The sequence below is a fragment of the Neodiprion pinetum genome, chromosome 1 (genome assembly GCF_021155775.2).
Source record: "Neodiprion pinetum isolate iyNeoPine1 chromosome 1, iyNeoPine1.2, whole genome shotgun sequence".
Lineage (NCBI taxonomy): Eukaryota > Metazoa > Arthropoda > Insecta > Hymenoptera > Diprionidae > Neodiprion > Neodiprion pinetum.
Genome location: NC_060232.1, coordinates 11,197,233 through 11,210,240, shown reverse-complemented (window position 1 = coordinate 11,210,240; position 13,008 = coordinate 11,197,233). Strand labels below are relative to the sequence as shown.

The window sequence follows — 13,008 nt, the reverse complement described above, 5'->3', positions numbered from 1 at the left end:
TCGTCAAACTAAACTTTTTTGTCTTATTCAATATTATTTCCACAATTTTTACAAGCCAAATACAAAGTATTTCCAAGTCACTTTCGCAAAATATTCACACGATTTCTACGAATGCGAATATTCGTTACGTCACTAATAGGTATCAATACGAGCCATCATAATTGCAAATGCCTTGCGGTTTTGGAAGCGTACGAGTATTCGAACAGAGTACTGTGACGGGCCTGTAATTCCGGTGTTTGTTAGAGGTAGAAGGTTTGTTTATGCTGATGAGAACTAATGAAGGAAGACGTTGTTGTAGAACGAGGGAGACGTGCCTGAGAGCATTCTGATCAATTACACGTAGTATCTTACTTGCTGTGACGATTTCTACAACTGCTGGCGCAATTTTGAGTGAAACGAAATCACGTTTTGAGTAAATCACGTCAAGCTTATTTCGAACTTCGATATAGGCATGAAAATATGCTCATTCAGTCGCGGAATAATTGTTGACCTATGATATGAAATATATGAAGTTGATGGAAACTTTCAAATTTGATTTTGATATTTTATATTTTAACCAACATAGCAGAAGTATTCTCCAAAATTTTTGATAAATTTCCTAAAGTGTCGTCAGATTTCCATTATGCACCTACCACAGATTTAATCCGATGCTTGTTGCGCAAGCTCGTGCATAATTCAAACAAATATTCTCGTCTATCGGAGATCGTGAAACGTAAAACGTAGCAAAGTAGGCACTGCATAAATCTGAGCTCGGTCTCTAATGACCGCGAAAAATGACCGAGCATTCGAGTGCAGTAATTTGCATGAGACCGGCCGATCCCAAAAAAGAAACCTAAGAGCCGCACGCTCGTTTCAAAATCAGAACACTTTTCCTCCACCCTTGGAATGTGATGACTAACTTTTTTCTGAAGGTGACTACTTTTACTTCATTTCATTAGCCAAAAAGTTCACACGATATCCAGAACAGGATCATTGTTTTTTTTTTATTTATTTTTTTTTTTTTTTTTATTTTTACTTTTCTTATTAGCAAAAATAAATATGGTATTCGTTGATGGATTCGTTTAAAAAGTGACGAAGTACTATTGTTTAGAATGATTAAAATTAATCAAGGGAATTGCGATACATCCGCGAATGAATGATTTAACTTTGTCGCGAATAAATTGAGCGGGAAGCTTGATGCGCCCTTTGTCACAATTTATAGTCACTCTTATGTGAAGCTGCGAACAAATTTTGTAAGAAAATATTTTAACGCATTCAATAGTATGAACTTCTAGAACATTTAAGATGTTCATGAATTCATGAGAAACAAAAAAATTACAAGATTTTTCTCACTTTTGAAAATTCTTACGAAATTTCCCGATAGTTTTCGAATTATCTCATTGCGCCTAAAAGGCCTAACCGTCTGATTCTGACTTCGATGTCTCTATTAATAGTTTAAAAAGACGATAGAGTCGATGAGTAAACGTACTTGTTAAAAATCCTGCAGCTTCGCGTACCTGGCTTGTTTTCAATACATGAGATTCGAGAAAAGGAAGGTTTAAGCCTGTCAAGAAACGCTGAAACTTACCCCGCAGGGTTCAATTTGGAGAGGTGGTAAAGGGGTGAAAATCCTCAGGGGTGGTGGAAGCTCGCGTCTTGCCGGCGGGGGTGGCGGTGCTCCAATGGGTGAAACAACCGCATCGGCACCTGCTGGACGACACACGACCAGTTCGACGGTATTCGGTGTTGTTCGCAAAACCTCAAGAGCTTCCTGAAACAAGATATCGCAGATTGGCTGTTTTGCGTTATACGCATATTACGCATATTATATGTAGATATTGCTTAGAAACTAGGAAACACAAAGTACGAATATCGAAGGTCTTATTTTGAATCGAAAGTTGGAAAAAGAATACAGATTTCGTAAATGAAACGTTGAATATACTCGGATTCTGGAGTTTTTGATCCAATTTTAAGCGCTTGTGCTTATTTTGTTTATCGTAGAGATCTCCAGAGATTTTTGGGATCGTTTTTTTTTTACATTCCGGTATCTCTAGAATGAATAAAAATTACGAGTTACGAATCGATTAATCTAAATTGTTTTTCTCGTTGATGCCATAGTTTTTGTAAACAGGATGGCGACAATTTTACTCAAATAAAATTCACTGACTTTTCCCGTCAAAAAATTCAGAATTCGCTGATTTTTTCCCACGAAACTTAGGTAACGATAAGCAGTTTTTATGACTATTCATTTCATACGAGTAATTAGAAATCGAACAATGCCATTTCCGAAAGTTATCTTAACTGAATTTACGAAGCACAGCTAAAGTTTGAAAACGATTTACGAAAAAGTACATTTTTCTCTATAGTCACGATAATTCCCTGACTTTCCCCGAGCTATTCCCTGTTTTCCGTATCTTTAACCACCCTGGAAAACCAAAAATAGCAGGTAAACAAGTTAAATTTCTCGGTGAAATACAGGAACGAGTTGAAATTTCGTGTTTCCTGCGGTTAAACAATTCCGCTCTCTACATTATACAACTTCCAGTTATCACGGGCGAGTAAAGGGACAGACTGACCTGTTTTTTTTTTATAAAAATGTAAATTCTTCTGCAGATATGCAACATGTGTTCAAAGCGCAGTGTTCCTGCAGAGATTCGAGTCCAATGTATCTGGGAATTCGAGGCGTCGCGTCGTAACCTCAGATTCCCGGGGCTTGTTATACACGGTGAGATAATGTCTCCTCTTCTTCGCGCACGAGTCCCTCGGAGATGCATTATGCTAATTCAATGCAAATCTCAACACCCGTGGGAGGAAGTTCTGGGCACGTCTTCCTTACACTTATATAGAGTATGGCGGAATGCGGATGACGCCGAGAGCTTAGCTTATACTCGCCAGCTCGTATTTGCGGGCGACAGTGACTGATGTCCTCAGCCAGCGCGGTTTTCCATTTTCCCTTTTATTTATCTCCTCTTCTTTTTTTCCACGTTATACCTCTCCCTCGTTTTTTTCTTTTTCCATCCACCGTTCCGCGTACTTTTACCCTCTTTCCTTTAAATTTCACCTCAATTTAAACCCACCACATTGAACGCTGAGCCGTGTCGTGCGGTGAGCTCAGCTTCTGTCTCCACGGACTTTCATTGATCAGATCTTAAGTTACGGCTGGGTATATATTTGCGTATTTCGCAAGCTACAGACACGCGGTGTCTCATCGTGTGTTTTTGCCTGATTTGTTAAAGTGAAAGATACATTCATTCGGAACGCAAAGCGTCGATTTATCGAATGCGGATTATTCTTCCTAATTTCCTTTTTAATATATAAGCGATTAGCTGTTACGCATTTATCGGTCGTAGAGTTCAGTTCACCGAATGGGAATATCAACGTTTAGAAAAAAGGAACTATAATCAAATTTGTTTGATGCAATGACTTTGAAAATATGATAGAATTTTTCCTTGAAATGTATAAGAAACTCAAGCCGGCAAATATGAATTCAAAAGGTAGAGTAACTATTATATGGAATATTCCAGAACATCTCGACGTAGCCGTGACCCTAATCATTTTCAATTTCATTTTCTTTTCAAAGACCTATGCTGTAGAAAAATACAAACGAGCACGGTTTGAATAACTCGACTAAAAAAAATTGCTATTCTAGGACTCATACGATTAGCAAAATCACTACGGTCCGTAATTAATTTTGATAAAATTAACACATTATATTCTTTGTAAAAAATCCAAAAATTTAAAGTTTAGACCGAAGACGAATAAAAAATTGAAACCAAAAAGAAGAATCAGGATCTGAACTCAGATCGCAAAGTTCTCACGTTGGAGATTTTTCTACTTCTCCTGACCTTTATTCCTTCTAAATTTGCTGGATTTATCATAGTTTCATTATTTTTTGAACCAATGGAACCTATTTTGCATAATTTATACAGCCTATGTTACTCGGGCAGACCTAAGGAACAATTTGGTGCAAGTTTCACGTAAATCAGTCCACTGGTTCTCGAGTTTATCCGCGACAAACCGCCAAAGGATTTTATATATTATCAGTGTAGATGTACGAACAATACGATTATCTTAATAAAAAAAGACTCAAATTTATTGATACCGAAAGTTTTCGTTCGACCTTTGACACAGCCTTGAGCTTTTGCCTTGTGATGAAAATTGACGCATGGCGCGTGGATAATTGATTCGAAATAAATAGGTATGCGAAAAAGTTATTTCAAAACATGACTTACGTAATTCGTGAGTCCAGTAAGCGGGAGGCCATTGGCAGCGAGGAGAATATCACCGGGCTGAAGTTTGTTGGATAAAGCGGCAGGCTGCTGAGGAAAGAGCCGTTTTACACGAACAGGTCCTGCCGTTCCGCCCCCAGAAACGCTCAAGCCGAGTCCTCGGCTGCTCTTCTGCAGCATTACTCGGAAGGTGCTTTCTGAAAAGGGATGAAATTCTCAGGATTCTGGTTGGCCCCTGACGCTCTCGTTAACATCCGACCCGTCACACAAGATCAATTAAGGAGTATTCGAGCTGTTGGCTGCTAGAGACGGAACCATGGTATATAAACCCACAAACTCAAACACGGGAAGTTCGCCGCGACGACGCAAACTGCTCAACCCTAGTGAAATTTAAATTTACTAGGGTAAATATGTGTGCAGAAGGTTCTGTAAGCTTGCTAGGAAATTATTTTACTTTCATCGTCTGCATGCACGAACCTTGTTTTTTTTTTTTCTTTCTTTTCTTTTTTGGATTATCGCATCACCCCTGCGCGTTACATTCATCATGCGAACCGATATAGGTTCGTATATTTTCAGGATCGACGAATGCGCGCTAATCGCCCGTAATAATTGGATTCGCCGTAGTCACGCTTCACGCGATATCGGATAAATTTGGGGAGGATATTATTGTACATGATGAGGAATAACTTCTGGGTAATTATTTTACGGCGTGAAATACATTTTTTTGTTCACGCGATAGAAAATAAGGGTGGATAAATGGGTGAAAGATTATCACCGTATTTCATTTGAATAAAGTTTGTCAAATAATTTTTTGCCGCTATTGAATTTTTTTTCCAATTTACACTTGTTGGCTGTAAATTTCTGAAAATTTTTTACATTTCTTTACGAAAATCAATTTGATCGTACATCCCTCGTTTTATGTAAGTGATAGCAGACGCTTGGTTATAGATGCAAATAAAGTTGTTTCTTCGAACTTGTCAAAATTTCTGATCAAGATTCGCGGCAGCGAATCGCTGCCAAGTACCTTTAAAGGCGAAAGCAAGCGAAGAATCTTTACCCGGCCAAACTACTTCCCTATCTTCCTGTGTATAAGCATATCGTTATATCTCAGGAACGCGTGAATATTTTCAAATGATACTCATGTGGCTGGTACTCCAAGTCCATATGACCTCAGCGTTAGAACTTGATCGAAATCGGTCAAGTGGTTCCGTTATATTATATTTGCATTTATCCACGTATACATCGACCGATAATAGTTGCTGCGATCATCAAGATCGTTTTTTCTAGTATATTCAGTATTTATACATAAATTTGGAATATATTCATCATTTTAGGACAAGAAAAATGTTTGTTCCATCCATGGAAATTAATTATTTACGTATTGACGAAATAAAAAAGACAAAAGTCCGATGAGACACCTCTAAATCTTGAAGTACCGGCCCCTCCTTTCGCGAGGATTATTTTTTGATGTCCAAGTATAGTTTAAAATTGTGTAAAGCAAAAAAAAAAAAAAAATTATCGATTTATTTTGAAACAGTCTAATGTACAATTCATATTTCACATCATTGTTTCATGTTACGAATGCGACAAATTGGTCTCCGTGGTCAATCCGTCGCTATAGCATTCGTAATTGATTTTAAAGAAAAATGAACCCGCCAAGTAAGTAGCTCTTGGAACGATGTTTCGATATCACTACACGAAACGGCGAGGTTCGACTTGACGACGTACATTTAATTGCTGAGAGATCCTAGGGCTTGGGATTATTTCCTGATTTCACGACATAGACTGGAAATACTTAAATTGTTCTTGTATTTTTATAACGACGTGGTTTTGGTACTTGGCGGATTTTTTTTACATTCCAGATGTTTTCGTCCGGATATAATAAACTGCAGATGATGGTAATTTGTCGGCAAAAGATGGTGTTGAAAATTTTTATTCAATACATGCAAAAACGTGTACGTATAAAGCGTTTGTGATATAAAATGATTGCGAGTCGAAAAAGAGTACGCAAGGTGTGTTTTAGATCTGCGGGTGGCGTTGAAGAATAAAACGAGTCGAGTGGTTACATTACAGTGAAAAAGCGGGTCTAAGGGTTTCGAGCTTTTCAACTCGCCGCAGAAGAATCAGCGCTGCTTTTATACCGCCGCACGTCTGAAAGCTCGAGTCAAAGCCAGAGGAGTGTCATTAGCACGTAAAGCAATTAAAATTCGAGATAGGAGGCTGATGCAAATCGTCATTTTCTACTCGTTGAGCACCTCATTGCCCGATTATCACGTCGCATTTGAGCTTTCGGAAAGGCGAGAAGCCGCAACCGTAAGCCAGGCTGGCTGAGCGAAGAGACTGTAGTAGCGCAACTTTGAGAGGAGCATCCGTAGTCTGCTTTATCGACGGAGTGAAAAATGTCTCTTAATTTGAGGATTATCATATATAATGAGTTATTTTAAAATGAAAAAGTTTTTGAATAGTTTCATTTTTACACCAGTGATGCTTTGCGTAGACGTAGGCTTTGATAATAGTAAAAATAAGTGACATTTTACTCGGTCGGTAAAAATGAGCTATACAGCATCTTCTTAAGCTGACTTGCAGAGGCTTCGCAAAAATAAGTGAGGTCACAAAAAAAAAAAAAAAAATATTCACATTTCAAGTTTGCAGACTGGATCTTCAAATCTAGCATTTACACCGCAGTTTTATACCCCGGAGACTGTCACGCAGTTATTAACACGAGCCTGAAATTTTATTGCACTAGAGATATATACACGTAGGTATAAGCTGTAAATCACGTTTATTTCCCAACGGAACCACTGAAAGACTCGGAAAATATTTAATAATATTCATGCATTTTAAACAGTGTTTATAGAAAGCTTGACAGCAACTTGACAAAACTGTGTCGACAATTTACTTTCAAGAAAATTGAACACATATTTTCGTCAAAGTAATCGACTGAAAATTTCTCACAGTTCCATCTCTACATAATAAATATATTATTCACTCAATTTATAAAAATGAATGTTCGCACTTCGAAAAATGAAATTATTTTTTAGCTATGACTAAATCGTATAGTCATGCAAAAATAATGTACTACTTTATCTACATTAAGAAATATTCAGAATTAGGCATTTATTTGATTTCTTGTAGTCGTATTTAAAATTATTATTGCAATTGAATTTCCCACCATCCAAAGATAAAGTTAAATATTACTTTTAATTAAGAACTTTTAATTTAGCTTCCGTGAAGGCACATAAAGCAATGGTTCTGTTAATTTTATGGCATACATTATATTTACGATTATCAGCACGATACTCAGAGCAGACGTATTTCTTCATTATTCACACCACTAGTTTCAAAAGGATGATTTAAGGCTTGACAAAGTTATATATTATTCATAGGAAAAGTTTACTTACTAAAGAATTTGCTATTCATTTCTTCGAAAATTGAAAAGATACTGTTCCGGAAAATGAAAGAAATTGGGCAGAGTGTAAAAATATATGGCGCAGATGGGTGGAAAAGCAAATAAGGGACGTAAAGTTGAGGTTCGTGGGAAAGTGCGTAAAAGCATTAACGAGGAAAAGAAAGTTCAAGACCAGAATATGTCTGATGAGACAACGTTGAAATACGTCGGGGGTGAAGGTTGCCAGGTATAAGGGATGGTTGAAAGGCGGGAAAGTTTTGAAACAGAAGTAGCTGAGAATGTCATAAAATTTAGGTACGAGCTGTAGAAACGCAAGAAGAAAATGTAATAAAATATAAATGAAAGAAATATACTTTTTACACAATATTGTTACACCGTGTGCAAAAACGAGTCCTCGAGGACTTCAATTATGTGAGTTGAACGTGAATTTATCAGGAAATCGTAATCTAAGTAATTTGCTTGAATCAGGTTCTGATACCTCGCTATTGACGCTGTAGGTACATAATAAAGTACTCGATCATAAAAATTGTTATTCAAATTACCCAAAGTTGAGGCAAGGTATATAAGGGAACTTTTCGCTTTCATTTATATTTAATCTTGTTTAATTTGAAGAATTAAAATTCTACGTCGACGCTTTGGCAGGCAGAATAAATTCTATGAGAATACAAACATTTTTGCTTTAAATTTGAAATCACGTTAAATCAATTTGCAGAAAGAGATTTTGAAAACGAATGAGCAGAAATAGATATTTTTTAATATCTATTTCATAGAATTTTTTCTGGACATTCGACAAATTATCAGTTATATATATAAGAAAGAAACCGAACACGTTATCTGCAAACAAGTTATTGATGTCCCTCGAAAATCGTGTCTATAATATTGCTGTGGCAGTATAAAACATGATTCGATTTTTGTACAATTCATCTAATCTCACGGACAATATTTACGTCCCTGTAATTAACCTGTCCATTGCTACCGAAAAAAAATACTAAAACGTGGGTAACATTTGATATACTAAACGCAAGAAAATTTCAAAACATTTGCAAATAAATTCGCATCTATTAGTCAGTAACAAACGTGAGTCTGTAAGATTGAAGGGTGAGTAAAACGAAAAAGCACGAATGAATGCGAAAGGGTAAAATTGCTGCAGATCCATCACTTTCGGGAGTAATTTCCATGACCCTGATGAACTCGGCGGTCACTATGAAAAAAAAAGTCACGCAAATTGATTGCAAAACAGTTTTTGCTAACAGTGAGCAAACACCTGAAAGTTCAGCTGCGGCAGTTTCGATCGGGGCTGTGAGATCTAAATACAAGCCTGTCTGTTCTGTGGGACCGGAAGTGCTCCTGACTGACGCGCAAATTCCTTTCACGATTCTTTCCGAGTGAAACGTGAGACTATTGTTTTTGCACTTCATTTCTATTTAGCCTTGCTCTCGCATCGCATGCCGTCCGTCTCCATTTTGCTCGCATCTCGGCTCGTTTAATCCGTTGCCCCTTTTATCATTCCAGTTGTACACATTTTCGTACCAATTTTATGCCGCACGCGCTTTTTACTCTGGATGATACAGCGTTGCGGTGCCTTCGATTTATATCGGCATAGCTGCACGTAAGCAGGTTGCGGAAATATGTGTTTCAGGATTTACGTTTATTGTTTTAAACAACTATAATAAACCATATTAGAGAAAATGCGTCAAATTCCTATGAAATACGAGTATACGAGTTACTGCTCAAAGTAGTGGATTTTGGTTATTTTTATAATTATCAAATATTTCCGCTAAAATTTTAACAACTACGTGGAAAAATCTTGCGAAGCAAATAGCTATCGCGTACAAACAATGAAACGTCTTTTGTTCGAATAATTAAAATCCAAAAGAAATGAGTCTCCGGGAGCTTAAATACTTCTTGACGTCACTGGATTTTTCCTTTCGATCCAAATTATAAAAATTTAATGAAAAAGATCCTGGATCTTTCCTCTCTCTCTCCGTTTGTCAATGTTATATCTCCCCCTCAACTCTATAAGAATTTTTGTTGTCGACTAACCGCAGTACACGCGATTTCTCTTTCTCAAAACGTGTCCTTGTCTCCTAGCTTTTCCAGGATGAAACGCGTCACGTATTTTGTGGTCTGGAATACGAAGGAGGAGGAAAGCGGAGAGGTAGAAAGAGGGAGAAGATGAAGAAAAAGAGAATCCCGAAAGACGGAGATAAAGAGAGATTTGGCCTTTTCCTTCAGCTGTGTCACGATTCGAAGACCGCGTCTCATTCTGTCTCCGTTACTCATGTTGGAATTAATTCACAAGAGTCAGCATATCGTCTCAGACTGAAAGTGTAGAACGAAGAAACGCATGAGAATTTACGAGTATTCGGTAGGTACGCAAGAAGAGAGGGGTTCCATGGTCGGTAATTGTTTCCTTCATCTGATTCTCTTTCGTCGGCAGTAAAGCTTTACAGCCTCTGCTAAAGGCGAATCGTTTCGTTTTATATCAGATAATTCCTCGCGCAAGATGTAACCAAAATCCTCTGCTGATCAGAGCTCAACGGGGCTTTTCGGGCTTGAAATATCGCCAAGCTCAACTTGAGAGGAGTTCTAATGGTATTCGGTAGTAATGAAAACACGCATCGCGGAATTTGCGTTACTTTATACCGAGCGAAATAATATCACCGGGATATTATTCGTAATATAAAATATCTGCACATAAACTCCAAAGAATTAATCGTCAATGCTTCCGTTTAATGCTTGTCAAGGGTAAGTGCAACCGTTCAGTTTCCACTTCTCCGTAATATTTTATTGTATACAAATTCAAACATCCGATATAGATCCTGTCTGTTGGTTCATGAAATTAATATTGGGGTACATTGGGGTAACCAAGGGCTTCTGGTTTTGAACTCAAACATCCACTTTGAACTTAGACTGTACATGGTCTTGAAATAATTTTGTTAATGAGATAACAAACTTCCGCTGCTAATTCAAACAAGCAGATGCCCCGTGGTTATCGTATCAACTCTTGCGTAGTATTCGCCGGATTAGAATCACCTAAAAACAACTCGTGACAAAAATATTAATTTCAACGCTTGCTTCCAACCTGTTTGTTCAATGTGTACATCCATCATCAAAGTCTACGCTTTTCTGTTGCGTCGTATAAACGACTAGACGGGGTCACGTGACGTGCTATGTGCACCAATGCGGTGTTTTGCGTCGCAGCATGAAATTCTGAAACGAAAATCTCACCGGCGGACAAATGAGCTGCTGGTCTTGTCTGTGGATAGGATAAATCATTGCAAGAGAAGCAAAATGTATTCATATATTTTGTAAACTCAATTTCTACTTCAAATTCGTTCGAAATCTGCGGAATATGTATTATACCATATTCGATGTTTCGTTAAGTCTATGCCTCTAGCTTGAACCTCATCGAAATAAAAAACTTTATTCCAATACTAGCGCTTTGAACCCGCATGATATGTGGGTGAATTTTTAATATATCCATCAAGTGACAGCGCATGAAATTCAATTTTGAGCACCAGTAACAAGAATAGCTGCCTGATTCACCAAGGAAAAGGCTGAGATCAATTCACATAAATCGTTTGCACATCAATATATCAATCACTGCAAAGTTCAAGCACTGTTACCGTCAACCATTGAGCGGAGTCTTGAATTCAATTTTTCGTTGAAAGACGGTCCGAAGCATGTCGATTGTCGAGAACAATCACTCAGCTATATGAATGGAAGCGAACGAGCAGGAACGAACGCGGCTTTGTGGAACATCAGAGAACTGTGGAGCCGTTTAAACATTCCCACTATTTATCAGCTGAACTGGTGCCCAACCACGCAATTGTTCATTGGCGGTCATTCATCCGGCGGAATGGCAGACAACCGTGGGAATGCTGCAGGAGAACCACGTTAACAAACGTCAAAATAATTTGTCGGTACGTACGCATCACGTTAAACACGATGCGTTGCTGAACTAAAGTTTGGGCGTGCGGGAAAATTGATTAAGAATAGCCACACCAGAATGGGTGTGACGGCTCGTTTCGACGCAAGTATACATCTTGGAGTCGATTTATCATCCCCATCCGAGAAGTTGTGATTTGATTGGCAAAAATTGAAGCTTATCTAAAACGCGCCATTGTTAGACGGGTCCTGATTTCGCACGGTGTGGAAGAACACTGGTTCGAACTAAGATATCGGAGAACCTTTAGCGACTTTTTTACGTCTTTGCCAAGTTTGCGAGTTTTCTGAAACACAAGATATTCAGAGTAATCTTTCGTTCCAGACGATAGTAGTGTTAATTAATGGCATGCATCATTGATTAATCTGCAGTTACTTGATGCACTCATGCTAATTCTATTGATTTCTGATAGTAAGTTGAACACCGATCACATCTTGGTGCATGATTCAATTACGGAGTCTCAATGTGAATTATTGGATCTACACAAGACGGAAGTTATTAATTCTCGCGTTGTCACGACGAAATATTCCACGCGTTTATCGGCACAAGTAGTAAAATATTCGCCAGCATTGTAACTTGCATTCGACCAGCTTCGCGTGGTTAAAGTTTTCCCCCCTGGGACAAGAAAAAGTGATAAGACAAAAGAAAAACCAGCAAAGAGAATAAAAGATTTAATCTTATTGGCACTAGTAGAGAGTGCACCACTCTATACTTGGGCGACTTTCGAGAAGTGTCGTTTATTTAGGAGTGTGTGGGTTGGAGTCTGGGAACTGCTTCCAGTTGATTTATGACTTTGACAGTTTGCGGACGATTCTATCCAGCAGTCGTGACTGCCACGGGCAACGACTTTTACTGTAATAGGAGTGTCAATGTCTTCGAAATTTCGAAAATATCCCAAGTTAGATGGAGTACTGTCGTTCCGAGTGTCTGTCTTTAGTGAATTCCTATTGCAGCTGGTGCAGACTCCGGCACATTTTTTGATCAACGAAGTGCCAAATCCTTGGCAAACATAACTTAGTCATGAAATTACAGATTTATAATTATCGCAACTGACGAATTACTGCGACATTGTCATACATAGCCGATCGGATTCATAAAGTTTTACATTGATCATGGTTTAATCCTGAAATTTGGAGAGATTCATATCCAAAATCTCCAAATCGACACTAATATAATACTGGATCTTGAATGGTGCGAAAATGGAACGTCGGCGACTTTGCCTTGTCATTATTGAGCAGTCTCGAATACCTACACATGAAAAAAGTAATGAAATAAGCAGAAAGAAAGCGTGGTCTGTGTGTGAGGGCGTGAATGTAACAGATTTTTTGTCAAACGATAAACCGAGAACAAACTAACCGGTTTAGATAAAAATATGTCATATTATTTGGTCTTATTCGATGTAAATCTAATCAGACTGCAAGCAAATATTGCTTCAGCAATTT

General features: G+C 38.0%; 1 protein-coding gene across 1 annotated transcript in view; it reads right to left on the bottom strand.

Moving 5' to 3' along the window:
- LOC124212304 (uncharacterized) overlaps positions 1 to 13,008 on the bottom strand; it is a 169,786-nt gene that overhangs the window by 8,720 nt on the left and 148,058 nt on the right. Inside the window, exons 5-6 of the mRNA XM_046612231.1 lie at positions 4,212 to 4,405; positions 1,568 to 1,750 (exon numbers count right to left, since the gene is read on the bottom strand). Of these exons, the coding sequence (XP_046468187.1) occupies positions 1,568 to 1,750; positions 4,212 to 4,405 (377 nt within the window). The remainder of the gene's footprint in view (positions 1 to 1,567; positions 1,751 to 4,211; positions 4,406 to 13,008) is intronic.